The following is a 22205-nucleotide window of genomic DNA, read 5'->3' on the forward strand; positions in this document are numbered from 1 at the left end:
GGGGGTGCTGTGCAATAAAAAAGACACAGGCTTTGTCTCCTCCTCTCTGTGGCCATTATCTTTAGGGAGGTTGGGGATCTGCTTTCTTAGCCTCTGCTAGCAGTGCGGGGAAGACCTGGGGTAGTACGACCGGGCTTTTGGCTGCCAAATCGCCCTAACCCTCTTTACTACTCTTTTTTTTTTCTTTTTTTCTCCTCCTCTCGCTCCTTTTACTGTTTTTAAAAAGAGCTTAGAACACGGCATCTCTGTGTCTCTTCCCCCTCTCGCTCCCTCTCTGGACCCAGCTTGTTTAAATTGGCCGATAGGAGGGGATTTGGGATGGATGGAGGGGGCTTAGAGAAACGCAGAGTGGAGGGGCTGGAGGTGTGTGTGTGTGTGTGTGTGTGGGGGGGGGGGGGGGTGCAGAGAGTCATCAGTGTTACAGTCAAACAGCCATGAAAAGCCAAAGGATGAAAAGAACAAGAGCGCCTTTTTATCTAATGCACACAAATCCCATATAAATACTGCAATATGTTAGTTGGGGTATGACAAGGAATGCCCCTCCATTACCCCCCCACCCCCCCACCCCACCCCCCACCACCCTTCTATAATAATAGAGACATGGATGTCTGTTTGTGTGTGTGTGTGTGTGTGTGTGTGAGGCAGAGAGGAATTATTCCAGTGTGTCTTTAGTCACACTGTTTCAACGTGTCATTCATGTCGACGATTGTATTAAACAATCCCCGTGAAGCAGCCGCTCCGGTCGCCACGCCGGAGACTTGAGCCGCGCCGCAAATGGACTCTGGTGGCGTTTTAAAGGAACGTGGCGCCGGGTTCAACGCCGGGTATGCTGGGAGCGTAAGACCCAGAACTGATGTGGCCGTGACATTTGAAATGTCGCCGGGAGAGGAGGTTTTTATTCTGCCAGCCGGGTCATTTGGCCTCGGACGCTCTCATGCAATTCACACTGAGACAATGGAGAGTCTCTGCAGGGAGAAGAAGTGGAAAACTAACTGAGCATGCAAACGCGGCTGAACGCTGTCATTTACAGTAAGATGGACTAAATAATTAGAGATGCACGACTATCACTTTGTCACAGGCAGAGCACTTGCAGATACGAACACTGAACGATGGGATTATGAAGAGTTCTATTTCCATTAGAGGCTCATTTAGTGTTTGTTGTCAAACAGGACATTGCCACACATTTAATTAAACTCCAACCAGACTGTCAAACTCAGATGGAGCGCCTTTGAAATCGGGCCATTTGAAAGTACGATATCGTGTCAGTAAAGGAAGCGAAATATAATCTGTCGATGTCAGATAGTTTTAAAATAACGACATCGCTTTTCGTGAGTACTTCCTGTCTGGTTTGATCTCACACCTTGATATGACTCATGTGCACAGCAGACGTCACGTGTATTGGGAGAAGAGCGCCAGAGTCTTGAAGAACGGTTTCACCAGTGGTGTAAATTTGCTGCAACTTTGTAAGAAAAGCAGCGTTTCAGCGTCACCTCATTCTTTCCAGTCACATTGACAGCCTGGTGCACACTGTTGTACTTGTAGGTGAACTTTTTCACTGCTTTTTTATCTATAATAAATCTCCATACAGCTGACATCGGTACACCAATGACTTGGTAGAAGTACTACACCATTTTGCCACAAGTATTCGTTTTCCTGCCTTCACACGTGACTGAGGCTGAGTGATTCTTAAACCATCGGACTCAATGTGACGTCGGTTCACCCTTTGTAGCTGTAAACAGCTTCAACTCTTCTGCGAAGGCTTCACACAAGGCTGAGGAGTGATCTTATGGGAATTGTTGACCATTTGTGAGGTCAGACTGAAGACAGAACCCAAGGTGTTCCCTCAGGTTGAGGTAGGACCCAGTGCCGGCCAGTCAAAGGCTCATCAGGGTCTTTATGCACGTTGCTTTGTGCACTGGTGTGCAGTCATGTTGGTGCAGGAAGGGACCGTCTCCAAACTGTTCCCACAAAGTTGGGAGCATGAAATTGTCCAGAATGTCTTGGTTTGCTGAAGCTTTCAGAGTTTCTTTCAGTAGAACTAAGTAGCCGAGCCCAAGTCCCCGAGAAACAAGCCCCCACCATAATCCCTCCTCCACCAAACTCTACACTTGGTACGATGCAGTCAGACAAGCTCTGTTCTCCTGGCAGCCGCCAAACCCAGACTGTCCATCAGATTGACCAGAGGCGTGATTGGTCCGTCCAGAGAGCACGTCTCTACTGTCCTAGAGTCCAGTGGCGGTGTGCTTTACGCCGCTGCAGCCGAGGCTTTGCACTGCGCCGGGTGAAGTGCAGCTGCTCGGCCGTGGAAACCCTCCATGAAGCTCTCTACGCACCGTTTCATGAAGGTTACAGGTCTGTAGCTATGGACTCTGCAGAATGTTGGCCACCTCTGTACACTATGGGCCTCAGCACCTACGTAGTGACCTGTGATTGCTCGTGGACGAGTCGCTGTTGTTCCCAATCACTTCCACTTTGCTAGAGTAATACTAGGAGTTGATTGTGAGAAATTTCCTGGCTGGACTTATTGCACAGGTGGAATCTTATCACTGCACCACGCTGGAATTCACTGAGCTCCGAAGTGCGACACATTCTTTCACTAATGTTTGTAGAATAGTCTGCAGGCCGAGATGCTTGATTTTATACACCAAGAGCAGTGGAAGTGGTTGGAACACCTGAATTCAGTTACTTGGACAGCTGAGTGAATACCTTTGGCAATAAAGTGTATATAAAATTACATCATAACATATATAATATTAATATAAAAATATCAAGACATTCTGCAGATCTGCTCCAGTTTGCTGCTTTAGAAATGGCTGAAGGTGTTTAATATGGTGGGGAAATGATTGAAAAGTGCTCAGGTGAGGCACTCATGGGATACAAAAGACAAAAGACAAAGAAAACAGCAATGATGTGCTTCTGTGTGAAGGGTCTGCAACTCTGTGCTCCTTTTGGAGTGGCTTCCTGAAGCTTTTAGCAAATTACATGGGAAGAAAAATATGTATTTTATTTTTAAATGATTTGCACAACATATATGTTTTTTTTAATAGACGTTGTATCTCATCGCTAAAGGGCTAAAAATAACTATGACAGCAAAACCAGTTGAAAGGTACTTAAAAATACAAATCAACTTATATAGATAAAACAGCAAAGATTTGGCTCTACAGTATATTACTGTAACACAAGGAGCCACTAAAACAGCTCCGGTCAAACTGACCTGGTGTCTCACTCGTCACTCAGGTCAGGACACCTTCAGAGGAAAGTGTGTTTCACTTCAAGCCTCAAGCTGCAGGTCAGAATCGTCTCTGTTGGTCCTAAAAGTTACTTTCACTGACCTTCAGCTGGTGTCTTTGTCTCTTTACTTCCCTTTCTTGTTGATTTTTCAGTGTGGTGAACGACGTGTGATAAAGCAGAACGAGGAAGTGATTACTGTCATGGTCAGTGTGTTGACTAGATGTAAACAGAATCCTCTGTCCAGTCTGAACTCTAATCAGCTGAAATATGTAGATTTTCTTGGTTTATTCTTGAACCCTATAGGTTACTGTAATGCCAATATTTAGGACTGTGGCACAATGCTACTTTTGTTTCAGGAGATGGGAAGTTGTGTTCCTGCAGAGCTGCTGTTCTGTGAAACGGTGCGTTTCACCAAAATCGTTTCCAGAGAAGAGCAGCTCATTCACGATTTCGCTAAACTCCTTTTACTAGGACTCACTTTTCCTGTGACTTCAGCTAAAACCCTGATCACAGAGCGTCTTCTTCTCGCTGACTGATGTCACTTCAGCTGAACTTGATGAGTGAATGAGACTGACCCACAGTACTGACCACAGTGACAGCCATGTGACCATTAGAAGAGTCAGTCGGGAGCTTTGCAAGAGATACTGGTACAAAAAAAACAACGTCTTGTACGTTTTAAAAATGGGAATAGTAAATGTAAAACACTAATCTTTACTTGCACTGTTAATTTGGCCCCCAGGAATGTTTTTCACAGACATGCGATTGAGTCAAGAGGCTTTTGTATTGTCATATCCGTTTTCCATTTTACTCCATTGATCGGTACAGGATTATGTTTTCTGTGCGTTACTGTACCGTCCATTAAACGTTTCACTGCTTTCAATGCTCTCCAGGCTCACAGCAGTGAAAAAAAATAGATAGATTCTAAAACTACCAGTTTCAAGCCTGTTCTACAGAAGTGCAAATATTTGAGTGGGAAGTTTGTTCTCTTTGTTACATCCTACTTCTGCAGGTGATGTCACACACACACACGCACACACACACACACACACACACACACACACACACACACACACACACACACACACACACACACACACACACACACACACACACACACACACACACACACACACACACACACACACACACACACACACACACACACACACACACACACACACACACACACACACACACACACACACACACACCACTCACTGTGTTTCTGAGTGTGAAGGTGCGGCTTCACTCATGTTTCCGTCGGTTTGTCGCTCGCCGCTTCGGCCGCTCCGCAAATCTGCACAAAAACACAAAGACGAGGCCGGTGATGAGTAACTGCATCGGCTTTATTTAATTCATCTCACATTTAGGGAAAATCAAGACCCAGATTTGGTCACACTGCCGTTTCAAAATCAGTACGGTTCATTTTCGGTGAAATCCGAACGTTTGCATTGAGCTGGCGGTTCGTCGTCTTTCCGTCTTCAGCGTGTCTCCAGGCTTCGCGGTCTCTCCGGTACAGCTGCCGTGTGAAAACAGCTGCATGTACGTGTGCGTTTCATGCTCATTTGGAACGTCAAACCTTGACCATCGTGTCTGTGATGAACATACGCTGAAGTTTCTGGATGTACGTCTGAACAAAGCGGCCGACAGCACCGACAAGGGAACCAGAAACAAACACACACCGGAGCTAACAGGATTTTACAGAAAAAAAAACCCAAACGAAAACAAAAAACGAGAGAACAGGAGAGAGAGGGAGAGGAGGAGGAGGAGGAGGAGAAGTGGATCTACAGATAAAGCTCTCGTCTCTTTGCCCATTGAAAGGCCCTGCAGTCACGTCAGCCTTTGTGAGGGGGAGACAGAACGATCAGGAAACCAACTTGGCTTCTCCTCTTGGCAAAGACGCTCCTCAGAGGGAAAAAAAAAGAGAGATAGAGGGGAAGAGAAAGAGGCCTTCCCTCGCACTTGTTCGCCACTCTGCCTCTCACAATGCCGTATCTATCCAAATCAGCACACTTGTCAGCCAGACAGCTATAAGCGATTTCCAACGCGGTTCTGAAAGGGACCATTTCTAAGCTGAGATGTGTGTTCTCCATTGTGTGTTTACGTGAGTGTACAAGCGGCAGCATCGTCGCTGTTTACAATGGATGCACATAAATACGAGGAGATGTGCATAGAAGAAGAAGAAGAAAAAAAAAAGGCATCTCTGCCCAATCTGATTCAAAGTGGGAGACTGACATCCACCTCAACCAGGCACTAGATTTGGTATTGAGTCATTTTTGAGAAAACAAGTACAAAAGAAAAAAAAAAAAAAATCAAACAATCACCTCGTATGTGTTCTTCTTTCCTGTGTTGCCTATTTTAAATGCAAATGTATTCATTTTTCTGTTATTTTGTGAAGAGGAATGAAATCACCCATGGTGGCAATGGCCTCGATGAGCTTTTTTTGAATAATTCTTTAAACCTGCGCTCCTCGGGAAAAGCAGATTGGATTTTCTGCACCAAAAAGTTGAGTGATTACATTAAATTTTATACCTGCGAAACCACGTCAGTCACAAAAATCAGCGACGAAGCTGAAGAAGATGAAAAATGAAAAGAAATGTCAGGAGAATAATGCTAAACATTTGCCTGGTTGCGTAATCCTCTGTTGATAAAATGATTCAGTGACATTTACCATTTAGCAGCAGTGACGATTAATGTCTCTCATCCAGGTAAAACCAAACACACACAAGCAAAACTGCAGGTCAAAAGGACCAAACCTCAAATCTACAGAGATCAAGAGTTCAATTCATTGGTAGACAGTGGTTATTTGCATTTGCATTTACATCTATTTGTACACAAACGTGACGGTAGAATCAGCTGAAAATGATAGCTGAGAAAGAGACCATCACAAAAATAATCTATTTATAGCATGTTGAGATCTTTATTGATTCTAATTCAGCTTTTTTTTTTTTTTTTTTTTTTTTTAAAAGTAGAGTTTATTTTGAAGCTTGTTTTTACACTAAACTCTGTTGGTTTAGTCCAACATTGTTTAGACAGCATAATTATTACATAACTCTTTTGTACAAAAACTAGATTTTTCTATTTGCTTCTGCTGTTTGGATGTCGCTCAAATGTAGTGGTTAGAGCATGTGTGTGTGTGTGTGTGTGTGTGTGTGTGTGTGTGTGTGTGTGTGTGTGTGTGTGTGTGTGTGTGTGTGTGTGTGTGTGTGTGTGTGTGTATAAAAAAATCATACATACACACACAAACCCCATGTGAATTTAATTAAATATGAGTACATACAGTACATTCACATGTGTTTATGTAGAAAAGCAGATTGGGGATCTGAGTGTCGCTGGTTCGATTCCCACAGTGTACTGGTCAACACTGTGAGCAAAACCCCGGATCCTCATCAGATTCCGTAATGTGGCCGCAACTGTTAATATAGAAACCTGCCATTTCATTGTGCTGAATCTCAAGCCATTTTAAAGTCGTCACAAAAGAAAAACCGCATCGACGGTAACATGATGTGTTGTTGGCTCCGTGTTGAGCTTTATGCCTCATCCAAACCTGTTCCTTCAAACGTTCCACTGAACGGCTGATCATTACAAATGGCTCGTTCTTGCAACATTCAGCGCGACCTGCTTTTTGAGGTCACGCCCCGCCGCACATTTACAGTGCACATATTTACGCAAGCACGTCAAGGCGGAGAGCAGCGCCGCGCTGGAGCTCCTCACTGCAGGGACACTGAGACACGTTTCCGCCTCTTGTTTGTGTTCAGAGGGAAATTTGACAGTTTGGGCCAAAGCTGCACCGTGGGAACAAGGGTCTGAAAAACACACATAATGTAAAAGACATTTCACTACTATTCTGCACCAGGTTTCATTAAAATTGGCTTTATGGAGCGATCGTAGTCGTTTCCCAACGTAATTGGTTTTTTTGTTCTTTGTGTGAAAATATTGACATTTTCATCACTTATCCTCTGCACCACAACAAAGAACATCTTTAAAGTGTAAATTTAAAGGTTATTAGAGCACTATTTTACCAGTCTGACTCACTCAAGAAGAAATTGGACTGTATGTGGCCTCTGGACTAAAATGTGCTTGACACTCCAGCCGTAATTGAATAAATGCATATATTATTGTATAATAAATAAGAATCAGACTTGTTCAACCTCACCAGTCCTTCACCGGGCAAACACGGAAAGACTAAGAAACACACACTCATATCCATTATTACAAGCCAATTGACCTCACATGCATGTGTGTTTTTACTCTGTGGGAGACGACCCACTCATACGAGGACATGCACAGTCCATACTACAATGGCCTGGGATGGATTTGAACCCACAATAATCTAATGGAACGAGCCGTTGCATCTTGCACCGTAGATTTTGGTAATTTTTCCTTCAATGGGATTCAAACCCTGCTTTACCACCCTCAAGGTCAGAACCCAACGAGAAAAGATGAAGAGCTGTTAATAGAGGCACGAACAACAATCAGATGTTGAACACACATGAAGATCAGTCATCAGTAATTTAACAGCAGAAACTTTAATAATTTACAAAGCTTACAGTAATACCTGCAGGCTGGAGCTGAATTAGTGTGATATCTGTCTATTTGCCTCATGAAGACGTTTGTTGGTGCAACTCAACTAAACTGAGGCTATCAAAAAAGCTTGAAAACTGGCCTTTTCTGCATATATGTTACAAAGTGTGTGTGTGTGTGTGTGTGTGTGTGTGTGTGTGTGTGTGTGTGTGTGTGTGTGTGTGTGTGTGTGTGTGTGTGTGTGTAAAGTGAGACACCTGTTCAGCAGAGCCCCCTGTTTAAAGCTGGTCACTCATTATTCATGACCAGGCTTTTTGGCTCTGTTAATAAGCTCCAGTTGTGTGTGTGCTTAGTACTGACGCACACACGCGTGACGGAGACGATCAGTTCAACACTTTGTCACTCTGTTCTTCATGAGAGTGCGTCAGCCTGATCAGAGATCAATGACTGATGGTTCAGTTCCATCTTAAAAGTGTTGTTGTTGTTCATATTTATGTGGCTGCTCTGTGATCAACACGTGTGATTCAGCACAAGCTTTCCTCTGCGTATGTGGTGGTTTTGGTTTTAACTATGCCCATCGACATTTTCTCAAAACTCCAGCTTCATCAAGCTTGTCAGGTGAACTCATGTCCTTAAACGAGTCTTTTGTGCGGGTGACCTTATTTTAACAGCGACATGCACCAGCCAGCACTTATAGGACCCCAAGTTGTTGTTGTTGTTTCTTTCATGTATTATTTTTTCAATATTATTTAAGCCTCATTTACATGTTTTTAGGTGAAAACACACCACTAGTGGCCTGGCATGCACACGACACTTTTTGATTGTGTTTTTTTATTGTGTCATCGGCATGCGTTACTTTTCTGAAACAACAGATTGTTCTTGTGTAAAAGCGCCTTAGAATACATGTTAATGTTTAATGCACAAAATATTTGGGGGGAAATGCTCCCCAACAAAACACAGCAGTGGTCCAACTGAGCCCCTTTTAGTACGAGGCTGCAGAAGCTTTGTTTTGCAGAGGCCTCATGTTAAAGCATTTATTTATAGTCAAGCTCATATTGGAAGTCGGTTTCTAGTTTTTAACCGTCATTTCATTTATTTACATCTTTCTGTTGTTCTTATTTGTTTGTTTCTGTTGTTTAATTACCCTGATGTAAAGCGCCACGTGTTGTCATGCCGGTGAAACGTACTATACAAATAGTTGCATTCGTTTATCTGCTCTCTAATAACAGATTTCAGTGTTTGTCCTCTTCTATCGCCTTGTCTGCGTTCAAAGTGTCTCCTTGTGTGTGCAGAAATCTGCATGTGATCAATTTGCACCTGCGTTTCGGTGAATTTACCGACGACTGCCAGAGCTGGAAGAAGATGAGACATTTACCCCCTTCGTAGCAGCCTGAACAACATCCTCCTCTATTTATGTAGCAGCGCTAATAGAAGCTGTTCTCGCACTCGCTGCCAGAAACAGCTGGTCATTGTTACCGCTCGCAGTGTGTTGGCGTTTGTGTTTTGTTACGGCTTCATAACGATTAGATGTAGTGAAGGAAAAAATATCTGAATGCGGCCACAGAAACGGCAAATCTTCAGAATCAGAATTGACTAAAGATAGATTTTATTATCGGGTTGAACTGGGAGTTTCCCTCCTCGACAATTAAGTCAGAGGTATTAAAACACAAGCAACCTGCTGCAGCACAAGATATTAATCATGTTATGTGCTCTGGAAGTGATACATATATATACATATATATATGAAGAAGTGTCCATAATAGTGTCAGAAAAATGTGTTTATTTACATTTAGGTGAATCATGCAATTAATGCATCAGATTCTATGACCACATTTTTAATGGTTTGGATTAGATTAGATTAGGACAAATTAAAAATGGCTGGTTATTTCTTTATTGCACAGCCTTCAATTACTCGTGTATCACAAGTGTGGCCTGGTTATTACTGATGATAGTATACTGCATACTGTAGTACACTGGACTACGTGGCGAAATAATTACAACCTGGCAAACCAACCGATAATTAATGCAAACAATCAAACTGATGTGCTGCAGCCAAACACAGCTTCAGAGCAAGGGTGTCAGACCGGCCAAACCACCAAGCAAATTGTAAAAAGATTTTTTTTTTTAAACCAAAATACTGAGGAGTAGCAGATACAAAGCAACACAGGGACCCGAATTGAGATTTTGGTGATGCTGCCGTGAAAGAAACAAGCAACAAACATTGGCCTCAAAGCCAGGCAGTCAGGGTGAGTTTGTAAAAACATGCATAATGCAACAGCTATAGGAAAACATTTTCCTTCCAACATTTCACTGTATTTTGCACCGGAAGGTTTCATTAAAATTGCTGTTATGTTGAGATTGTAGTAGTTTTTACTAGTGATTGTTTGGTTTTTGAGGAAAAATAGACATTTTCATCACGACAAAATCACATCTGCAAAACAACAAAGGAAATGTTAACATTTTAATTTAAAGGTGATTATGACACTACTTTACTGGTCCGCCCCACTCAAATTGAAATTGGGCCGTGAATTATAGTAATTTGTAATTATAGAATAGAATAGAATAGAATGTGTCATTCCTCCCAGAAGGAATTTGTTTGATTCAATTCTGGACAGAACTAGTCACACGATATTATCTTTTGAATTAGATGTGCACGATGGGATTTCTTTGCACAAGTTTTTTTTGTGTGTGTGTTTTTAATCTATTAAAGCGAGCCGTGTGAACGAATCCAGTTCCAACTGGAGTCAGATGTAGAGATGAAACATGGCTACTAAACTCTTCACAGGCCATGTTAATTCATATTTCATTGTTTTCTTTACTTATTTACATACTCCCCGTCTCCATTCACACGGTCATTCTTCTCCCAGGGGTTGTTTCACTCCTCCATTCATCCTTTTGCTGCTGTTGCCCCCCCCCTCCTCCTCCCCCCCTGTCCCTTCCTCCAGCTCTCTCTCCTCCACACCTGTCCAAGGATAGGACACGCTGCAGGTGATTGAGGTAAATCATCGAGGACATAATTAAGAGGCTTATGAGGAGGCATGCGTGTGTGATGCATCAAATTAGGAGTAAAAAAAAGTAAACGGCGTACGTACAAACAGGCCTCACAGTTGCACAAATGCTCATTTTCATTCACAGACAAACACACAGACACTCGACCTCGGGGGCTTGACCTTATACAGTGAAGTTAAATACCTCTCCTGCCTCATTTGGCTCTCCATGAGCACATACACGCACACACGCACACGTGTGTGTGTGTGTGTGTATGTGTGTGTGTGTGTGTAGACTCCCATGCAGCCTTCTGGTGTGTTTTAAGCACCAATGAAGGACTCATCCGACATGTTCATCTAGTTCTCTCACAAATCTGAATATTTTCTGCTTACCCGCTGGCCCTTCAAGCCTCTGTGAAGATATGAGTGAGTGTGTGTGAGTGTGTGCGTGTGTGTGTGTGTGTGTGTGTGTGTGTGTGTGTGTGTGTGTGTGTGTGTGTATATAATCAGGAACTCGGCCTGATCCCCTCTGGTATGTGCTTTGGGGAGTGTTTGTCAAAGGGCAGCAGTCGAGTCTGAAAATGACAAAAAAAAAAAAAAACCCTGGCCCTTTGCTGGTTTGGTTTCTTAAGGGGGAAAATATGCTGTAATGCATTTAATTAGTTAGTTCAGTGGTATTATTTTTAATGATTATTTCCGCCCAGTACCATCTAAACCCATAAACTGTCAGGTGAAACTGTAACAAATCCTGTTTTCCAGGTCGTCATCATGGAGAGGTCACTTTTCTCTAGTTTTAGAAACTTGCTGCAGTATCTCCCTTTACATGGTTTCTACACATCAAACGTCGTGTTATGCAAGTTTTTTTCTACGAGGGTCCGACAGTCAAGACATGATCTGATTCTCCTCGGCTCTATTTTAAGGAGCGGAGAGAGGATGTGAGGAAAGTGCGCGAGTTAGCGAGGTTATCGAGCCTCCTGTTTCACATGCGAGGAGGAATAATGTATTTGGAGCCTTTATTTCTTTTTCTGTTTTAAGTTAAACATGATGATTATTTCCTCACCGTAGCCGCCGATGGTCTGGGCCTCGATTTCATTAGCCTTCCTCTTGGCCACATCCGCGAGCACCAGCTCGCCCTTATCACTGGCAACATAATGGAGGTCCTTTGAAGGTAATGCAAGAAAGAAAGAGACATGAACGTTAATCTAAAATGAATCTAGGCTCAGATGACAATAGGGCTTTTTTTTGGGGAGGCGTGGGGGGTGGGGGGGGGGGGGCGGTATTTTGGCGGGAGAAGGCAGAAACAGATGAAATGACAGTGGGGGGAAAAAAAGGGAAAAAGAGCCGTTTGAAGCCTGACATCTGAAAGAGCACCGGTTTGGATGAAATGCCGGTTCCTCAAAAAACTTTGAAATCAGCCTGCTTGTGCCACACACACACACACGCACACACCGACACACACACACACACACAGGCCCGTCTCTCTGGTTTTGAACTAGGAAGGATGTTATCAGTCACATTTCAAAAGTGGGAGAGGAGACGAGGGACTGTTCACCTTTTGCGAGACGCTGGTGTTCCCTCTCTTTACGGAGAAACGTATCCAGCCGAGCACATTACTATATCAGCCTGCGACTATATTGGTAACAGCGTGTATCCTCTGTATCTCTCTGTTTGAGTCTCACACGGCCGTGAAGAGAGATAAAATGGCTAAATGATGTCTGAGGGTGGCCGATTTAAAACTCGAGGTTCCCGTCTCATCATTAAAAAACCAGACCACATCACACAAAAGTGCCCCTGCGTTTTTTATTTTCCTTAAAGACACAACCAGGGAGCTTTAGGTCACTTTAACTTATATTTGCATAAATTAAGAACATACAAGAAGCAATACTGACATGAGGCTGTTTGTCTTTATAAATAAATTCTCCTATCATGCAAAGACAAAGGAAGAACTCTTCAATAATCCCCCAAGAGCGACAAGTAGAGAATTATTAAGGTATAACATTATATTATTAATCAATATCAATGAGCATTTTAGGGTATTTTCACATTGTTAGACATACTAAATATTTGGGATGTAGTATAGGAATAGGTTATCATTGCTCATTAAAGTCAATGCTACTTAAGCATATTTATGTGATTAAACCTAAGATTGTATGAACACGTCGTTATTTCAGGTCCAAACATCCAGCTGATGAATGAGAAATTTCATGGGTTAAAAAAAAGGGACCATCAAAAATATAAAATGTATATTTCATTTAAAAGGCACAATTTTAGATTTGTGTCAATTGCCGTTATTGCCTTTATTTTCATTAAGGTATCTATTTAAAATAAACAACAGACCCACACTGGTCTTCAACAGACCCGCAATGTGTTGATCTTTTTATAAAAATAGATACGGCAATGTAAAATAAAGACATTCTAATTCCCATAAATCCTCCAGTGTGCCTGGGATTATATTGAATGGAATATACATTTCATATTTCCAAATGGAAATTTTAAATCGGAGCAATGAGGCCTTTTAAAGACATAAAAGACCAGCAAAGGGCACCTGAAATATCAAAAGAGCCGCCAAGCAGAGACTCCTCTCTCATGTCTTTAGGTAAAAACAGCATCAGGAGACATTTTCCTGTTTTGATGAGAAATGATGGGTGTCGGTTTGTTTTATTTCTTACACCCTCGCTGTAAATGTTGTGTTGTGAGTTTTGTGTCTGTTGAGTTTCAATCCTTCCATCCATCTTTTCTACCACGTTCTCTGGAGCTGATGCAGCTGCACAGGTCCATAACAGGGGAAACGCGCGCGCAAACTATTTTACTTTGGAAAGAAGCCAAAGTAGCTGGAGAGAAATAAAAAATAGCCCATGCACATTTTAGAGGACAGGCCTCACAGAGGAAATCTCCCAAACCAAACCTGGATTCAAACCGGGATCTTACTCCAGTGCGAACCACTGCAGCACCCTGACCCTGATCCTGACCCCCCAATGGTTTGAATCCACATAAATCACTATTATTTATAATGCATATATTATATATAATATGCATTATATGCATTATATTATATATAATGCATATAATGATTCGGGCCACAACTGTCCTGCTGGAGGGTCCGGTCTGAACATTAACTATATTTTATTAATATGGATAACTGCTGTATGTAATTGATTCACTGAGGATCAAACAGTCTTATGAACAGTAGAGGTAACACAACACTGAAGAAAACACAGTGACTCAAGAGTAAGAGCAACAAAGATGTTTCATCAGGTTTGTCTAATTGAACAAAACATGTGATGTCACTATTTGTATACTTCAATGCATCAGTTAAAACAGCATAAAGTTGACATTATGCCGATTGTCCTCCAACATCTCTGAAAATATATTTGATTTAGTGTAGAATCTTTCATAATGATCCTCTGCACACATTTGGGGATGTTATTGTTAATAAATGATCACGTTGTCATTGTGCTGGTGTGGTCCACTCAAAATCAAACTGTACTGTGTCTGAGTCCTCAAATAAAATGGGTTTGATAACACTATTTGTAAATCTTTACACATAAACAGAGGTGACAAACATTTATTTATCTTTGACAAATATGTGGCATTGTTTTGGAATTTCTTTTACATTTTTTTTTTTGATTTCTTTGAGAATAATGATAATCATTTGCTATAATTCCTCATGTTCCAGGACAAAGGCTACGAGGCTGTGAATGCCATCCTGTCTTTATGAGCCTCGATTCTGCCAGGACTAAAAGAATGCCCCGGTTAAGAGCAGGTGAAGCGCCTCTCCTGCTTGAACTGGGAGAGAATCAAACCCTCGTCCTGGCACCCGCGGAGGGGCAGCTCGGGGGTTGCGGTGGCTTCCCCAGGCTGAGCGCGGGGCCTGAGGGCCCATCAAAGGGTACAGCGTGTTAAGGAAAGTCTTCCGCCTCAGCGACATCACAGGACATCAGTGCCGTGACTCGGGGCTCACCACGGATAACCCTCAGCTGGCTAAAGCCAGTCCCCAGCTGAGCCTGCACCCGGCCCTAATACCCCCATATTGTAACCCTGCTTTTGTACCCCCGGAGGGGTGGGGTGGGGGGGTTGGGGGGGTGGGGGTGCTGCTTTCTAAAAGAGGTGGGAAAGAGGAGAGGGATTGGGGCAGAGCAAAGGAGAGCGTGTGAGAGAGAGGTGCTGAAATTGAGGAGTCTGAATGGGAACAGATTGGGTAATTATAGTGTGGCGCCTGCCCTCTGTGGCGAGGAGCCGGGGTGAAATGTGAAAATGGCCGACAACAAAATGGCCTCAAAAGAATCTAAATCGGCTCCTGGGACGGGAGCCGGCTGATTCGGGACGCGGCCCCTCAATTAGACATGAGAGAGGGTTCTTAATTGATAACAACCAGAGAGGCAGAAGATCAAACCGGAGAGAGGAGAGAGGAGGCGGCACAGCCAAGGAAGGAAAAGTACGATGAAGAGAGGAAGACATTAAAAGACGAGCGCAAGGCAAAATTCACAACAAGGGAGGAGGAGGGGGGGGGGGGGGGGGGGGGATTGTGTGACAGACAGAAGAGAACAATATGAACATTTGATGCTGGGGCGCTTTATTCCAGCTTAGCTGCTCGTAATACTGTCTGAATCTGGAGAACGAAACCCAGGGAAAGAATATACGATTGAACAAATGTGGAATGAGAGAGAGCGAGAGAGAGAGAGAGAGAGAGAGAGAGAGAGAGAGAGAGAGAGAGGAGTATCAGCTCGACTAAGAAGGGATAACAATAATACTGCATATAAAACCATCAGATATTACACCTCTTATTCCCCGACGCTCAAACGCGACACTAATCTTATTTATATAAGAGCTTTAGGGGTTGCGGCGAGCCAGCTCACCGCGCTGATAAAGAGGGGCGTTTTAGTGGGTCGTTTTCGGGGAGCAGAGGGGCGGGAGGAGGCCGACGGTGGACGCTAAGAGCCCGATATTGACTGATATTTGGGCTACCTCCAAATAAACGAGGGATTAGGTTAACTGGCACAAAGCAGCTCTTGCGTCACGTTAGCAGATGGGCTGGTGTCTGTGTGTTTGCGCTGTGACGTGCCGGCTGTGGATTCCTGACAAACAGGACCGGTGGGAAGCTTCAACCCAGGCCGAGGACTTGTCTTTTATCGGCGTCAGTCAGGACGTATAGCATTGACATAATTATAGAAAGGTACGAGTTCATTATTGTAAGTAAGTAAAAGTTCATTATTGGCTGTGGATCACCTGCGGGGAGCTTATTGCATGGGAGGAGCGCGGACACTTTTCAAGCGTAAGCAAGTAAAAGCACCTTTGTTTTAAACTTTTCAAGTGTTCAACTCCAATAAACTGACATTATTTCTAGCAGGCTCTTGGTTTATATTAAAACTGGATCTTAGATTGCAATTATGACAATTTCACAATGACAATTTAGAATATTTTATGAAAACTTACGTAACTGTTGTTGCGTTTGTAGTTTTTTGTAGCTTTTTGAATTTTTTATTTCTCCTAATGTGAACAGTTTTGCCCATTTTAGCAGTTATTTTACCTATTTCAGTAGTTTTAGCTGCAGTTTTTTTTAAAGCATTTTTTCTTATCTTTCCTAACTATTTCTCATAATTGAAGCTATTCTGATTTGAGAAATTATAGCCATTTGAGCAATTTGAGCCTTATTAGCAGTTTTACCATTTCAAGTCTTGTTTTTAGCTATTTTACTAGTTTTGTTGGTTTGTTTTAGGACGAGATGCTAAACAGCTTTATGTGTCTCCAAAGATACAGGTTGCAGAGCCCTGCACCAGACCTATGTGCTATTAATAACACAGTGTGAATGATCATTCAAATTGTGGGCATAGTTATAGTGACTTATTATTTTTTTAAGCAGTATATTTAGGTTGTAGTTTGGGGAATAATCTTACATACTTACAAAAAATTACTAATGAAGTACTACAATTCCACAGAAGTAGAACTTAATTAATCTCAAAGCCAAATTCATCCTCAAAAATTATGATAATCTATTATTACAATGTCACATTACAGGGTGTACAAACCAAAACTCCAGTAATAGATGAACTTCCAAGATCTAAACTTAGAAAGAAATCATGGATTACATTTTCACAGGACATTTTAATAGTTCATCCATTGTTTATCACACTTCTTAGTGAAGAAACCCTGCTAAACAAGTAACGTGAACAGAAACACCCAGCAGGATTTCAGGTCCGTCAGTGGTTTTTACAGCCAATCCAAGACACAATCTAAACTAAAGTCACAACAAAAGGGTTGGTTTTTTTGGAGAATTATAATAAATATTTGACAAATATTTGCCTCAGAAAGCATTGTTGAAAATGACACACTAATAAAATCAGTTTTAAATAATGTGATTATTTTTACAGAATAAAGGGAGTTCTATTCTCATGTGAAGGGTCTGACCCCTCCAAATCAAATCCAACACAGTCCTCTTAAAGAACTTCACATTGTGAACGTAGAAGAAGAATTAAATACGGTGAGTGATGGGGAGGTACAAGTATAATTTCAGAAACGTGAACATTTCAGCTCCCGTGATGTTTCATTCCCTTTTGACTCAATTAAGCGAGTGATTCTTGATCAACCCGTCTGAAGACCTTCACAGCGCTCAGCCCCTCGCCACTAGAAACGTAAACTTACAGTCCGATAGTTCGACTTGAGACATTTGCAGGCGGTTTCGCCACATTTCTTTCTGATGAGCTGAGAACTTCTCTAAACTTCCTCTCTTGTTTCATATTCTCCTTAAAAACAATCATTTATAACCGTATCCAGATTTGATGTATCTTGCAACATCGCTAAAGTATTTAAGATTTCTCAATCGTCTGTGTATTTTGTGTGTCAATGATTTTTTTTTTTTTTACATTTTTCTCATGAAGCGACGTGCACACACACACACACACACACACACACACACACAAAAGCCTGCCTTTGCCAGTGTTATCCATTTGTTAATATTGTAGTTTTAAAGGTCAATTTCTCCATAAGTATCTGAAATCTTGCTAAGCAGGGATTAGTGAGTGAGTGGAGTAGGGGTAAAGCCTTTGCTCTTTGATTTTGAGGGACTGGCATAAAATCCTGATGATTTCTTTTGAAGCCGCCACTGAAAGAGACTCCAGTGTGTTCACACATTATTTGCACAATGAGGAAAAAACACTAATAATGAACAGTCACAGAAACTCAGATACAAATACTGGCGATTTCGCTTTAATGTTTGCCACCAGATTTATAGTCAAACTAACGAGGGATGAGGATGATGGATGGGGAATTTATACCACTGACCAACTCAATTTACAGTAAAGGCTTAAGAAACCAAGATATGCAAAATGTACCATTCAGACGTGCATTATGGACATCGAAGATTAGAGAGTAGTCTTTTCACAAGTGCTTTTTGCACATTTCAGGTGATGTTTACTGGTGTTTTGCGTCATGTAAAGGGCTAATTTCAAGTAAATTTCAAGAAATTGATGAATTAATGTTTTCCTCTGATGTTAATTCATTTGTTTGGTTGTTTTTATAAAGTACATTCATTTCATTAAACCAGGGGTGTCATAAAAAACCATGCAGGCCAAAACCAAGAGGCTCCGATCTGACCTGCCAAACCACCATAAGAAAACATAGATTTTTTTTAAACAAATTTCTTGAGAGAAGCAGACACAATACAATACTGAGACCCCAGCTGAGACATTGGTGATGCTGCAATGAAAGCTAGCTGGTGTTGTTATATAAATAGATATTTTTATATGTATTCTGACGTCATCCCTTGTGGAGAAGATGGATGATGGATGGAAACTGGACACTGAACTTCGACTTCAACAGGTGCCTAAAGGAGAGCAAATGGAAATAAGTGCGGGGAAAATTCCCCGGATACGAGCTCGTTTGTTTCACACTTGTTTTCAGACACACCTGTTCTGTTATCTCGGAACCTCGTGTTTGACTTCTATCAGATAGGTGTTAAGGACTTAGCGCTAATTACTCATCTGAGCAACAACAGTGAGCTTACTGCCAAAGAGCAATTCCTCCTCCTCCTCCTCCTCCTCCTCCTCCAGCATCACCCAGGCTGGCGTCAGATAGAGGAGGAAGATAGGTGGTGAACCCACCAGACGCGGCCTGCCTCACTGTTGGCGTATCCAACAAGAAAACAGTACAAGACCCTCGTCGGGTGCACAAAAGAACCGGGATAAGATTCGACAATCACACAATTTGATTTAATTAACAAAGCCACATCAAGAACCAGTGGGGGGGAAGAAGAAGAAGAAGAAGAGGAGTAAGAAAAGGGAGGAGTCGGGAGGAAAGAACAACTTGTCATGGGCTTGGCTTGGCTGACGGATGACCTAATTGGCTACATTATCAACTCATTATCAAACACTAATTAGGGAGCTACAGAACAGTGCCAATTATGAAGAAAAAAAAAAAAGAGAGAGATGCAAACGAGTGAGTAACCCCCTACCACCACCTCCTAATACACCGCTTCAACCTCCACCTCCGCCAAACACACCCCCCTCCGCGCCACCCGGTCCTCCTCCCCCTCAATTTAGCCCGACACTAAAGTGTTTCATTTCAACAAAAGGTTTCTTTTTGTGGAGGAGAAAAGGCTTGGAGGGCCACCATTGTTAGCGGGGAAACAATGGGGCCCGGGGAGGTGGGGTGGGGGTATCATGCTGAGCATTTCTGGAGGAGGTGAGGGTGTGCGTGTTATCTATTGGTGCGTGTGTGTGTGTGTGTGTGTGTTTGTGTGTGTGTGTGTGTGTGTGTGAGTGTGTGTACATTTTATCAAGTCAACGGTGCGTTATTGAGTTCTGTGGGCAAGTTTGGAGTTAAAAAAAAAAATGAAACAAAAAAAAGAAAAAAGGAGTGGAGGCGAAAGGTGGGGGTTGCCCTCATTAACCCCCTCTACCTCGACTCAATCAGCCGACCAGCGGGTTAAAGCAACAACACAACCTAATTAGAGCCGCGGACAGAGCGAAGGGTGAAATGTCAACGTCCTCTCTTTCTTCCTCCTCTCTCTCTTTGGCCCTTTTCAGACGACGAGCTGCTGCTCTCTTGGTCGCTGAGGCGAAAAGAGGTGCTTGAAAAAGCTCGTTGAGACTGAGCATTAACTTAGTTACAGATCGAACAACGAAAGGGATTTGCAGTTTATGTGTTGGCATATGTGAGAACGTCAGTGTTGTGCAGGTCACTGAAAGCTTCAGGAGCGCTACGAGGTACTCTTGTGCCACTTTTAATTAGTTCTATTAAATAAGCCACTCTTCTTTTTAGTTGTCTTGATATGGGCTGATAAAGAAGTTCCCAGAGTGTGATTTGTCAAGAAACCCTAGAATGGAGTTGCTGTTTTTATTCACAGAATGCCTGTATAATTGTGACTTTTTGACAAGAGATTATGAAAAAAAAAGGTTGTGTTTTAAAAAAAAATGTCTCAAGTGAAAACCATTGTAATGGCGTTCGGAGTCTCAGAATACACCTGGCAATGGTCTAGAAATGCTTTCTCTGTGTAAACATTGAAGACATAAACGCAATAATGGATTCAGAGAACTCGTACTGCTCGCTCATTTGAATCTAACAGTGTTTCCTCAACAAAGTGGACCTGAGAGGGCCAACACCATGAAGAAAGACAGTTTAAAGGAGTTTGATCACAACATTGAATTACATGTATTGCGTCTCATATGTGCAGCAATGACGTTCATTTCCATCTGAACGTGAAACACGTAGATTGTTGTCTCCTAAAACTAGGCCCGGTATTAAAAGTGTGTTAAACCTGATTCTACTGATGATAAATGAACTTCTTTCTACCCATCTTGTCACCACTGCAAGGAATAATTGACCCGTTCAACTGACCAGACATGCATGCCTTCAGTCTTTTTCATGTCAACTGCAATTGATGCCCGACTCAAACATTAAACGGACCTTCTTCCTGCTGCCACCTTTAAGAATCAGAACTTATTTCTTTGCTAATTGGGGTTCATGGGATGTGAAGTTTGAACCACACATGTCTAACATTACCAGTTCATCCCTCATCAGAATTACCCTCTGCGATTATAAAGTACTTCTATTCTATTCTATTAAAACAACAAGTTGTCCTAACACTGTGGTGTTTAGGAACACCAGAGGAAACACCGGAACACCCGCTGCGTGTTTGCCATAATTGTCCACTGTGTTCAGCAGAGTGCAAAAGCAACAGAAAATCACAAACGTTCCATGTGGCCAATTAATGTAAACTAACATCCACATGGAGAGGAGACAATCATCACATAGAGGATTTGAACCAGGAGCATTTGAGTTACAATGCATTAGTATACAGCCTCCAGCCGAAGAAATTAAAAGTGAGTTTTTCTGAGTTAATATTTATCATACAAATCCTATTTTTGACAAAGATTTGGACCTTGGGGTGGCCAATTGCAAAAGTCCAGTATTTGTAGTAAACAATAGGTTTTACAAGCAGCTCTGTTGTTCCAGTCCAGGCTTGTGGAAGAAGCTGCTCAATAGCTTGTGATTCAGTCAGTAGATGGTCTTTCAATCGGGTTGGTGGGTCAAACCCCCTTCTGAACACTGAAACGTTCCTCAGGAACACATTCAGCTCTAAGTTCCTCCACTGGTGTGTGTGGGGGGCTTTGCATGGCAGCCGGCACCATTGTGAACAAGAAGGAGTCCATTCACGGATCAAAGCTGCTACCTTTCCCTGAGTCCTTATTCCCGGCTGTAAAAACAACCACCGTGCTCTTCCATGTTTCCTTCCTCGCCCTCTTTTTTGTTTTTGCTTTTTGTGCATGTGTGTGTGTGTGTGTGTGTGTTTGTCAGATAGCTTTCCATTTACACCCTAACCCCTCCTCCTCCTCCTCATCCCCTCTTTCGCTTGCACTCTTTCAAGGTTCACAGGCTCGACTCCACCTTTTCAATTCGGATTCCCAGCAGCACTACTTAGTGGGGAGGGAATTGGAACCAGTGCTATCAGTGTGATTGAAGGACCAAGAGGAGTGTGAGTGTGTGTGTGTGCGTGTGTGTGTGTGTGTGTGTGTGTGTGTGTGTGTGTGTGTGTGTGTGTGTGTGTGTGTGTGTGTGTGTGTGTGTGTGTGTGTGTGTGTGTGTGCATCAATGTGCCGCGGTGTTGGTGAAGCATGGAGCAAAGGGGGCCTCATGAAAAAGGGGGTCAAACACATAGAGGTGCATTTCAGCGTAGAGTGGAAGAAAAAGGGCGAGTTGGAGGGGAGAGCAGGCCGGGCTGAGGCCCTGGAGGTTGTGAAAAGATACGGGGGCCCATACCGAGATCACACCTGCTCTCTGACTCGCAGCAAACCCGTACGGGTCACAAGTCATGTGCACGTGGAAGTAACGAGGAAACAACTGCGAATAAACAACTGGAGCTTTGATGAGATGCTACGAACTACATGCAGGTTTGTGCAGTCATCTACATTTTCACTATACAACGTAGCGTGAAGAAAAACATGTATGTCTTTGACCCACTGCCTGATT

General features: G+C 42.6%; 1 protein-coding gene across 1 annotated transcript in view; it reads right to left on the reverse strand.

Annotated features, from left to right (window-relative positions):
• The window catches only part of wdpcp (WD repeat containing planar cell polarity effector), an 80809-nt gene that overhangs the window by 4623 nt on the left and 53981 nt on the right, over positions 1 to 22205 (reverse strand). Inside the window, exons 14-15 of the mRNA XM_080507197.1 lie at positions 11803 to 11902; positions 4450 to 4528 (exon numbers count right to left, since the gene is read on the reverse strand). Of these exons, the coding sequence (XP_080363323.1) occupies positions 4450 to 4528; positions 11803 to 11902 (179 nt within the window). The remainder of the gene's footprint in view (positions 1 to 4449; positions 4529 to 11802; positions 11903 to 22205) is intronic.

This window comes from Blennius ocellaris (assembly GCF_963422515.1).
Source record: "Blennius ocellaris genome assembly, chromosome: 13".
NCBI lineage: Eukaryota > Metazoa > Chordata > Actinopteri > Blenniiformes > Blenniidae > Blennius > Blennius ocellaris.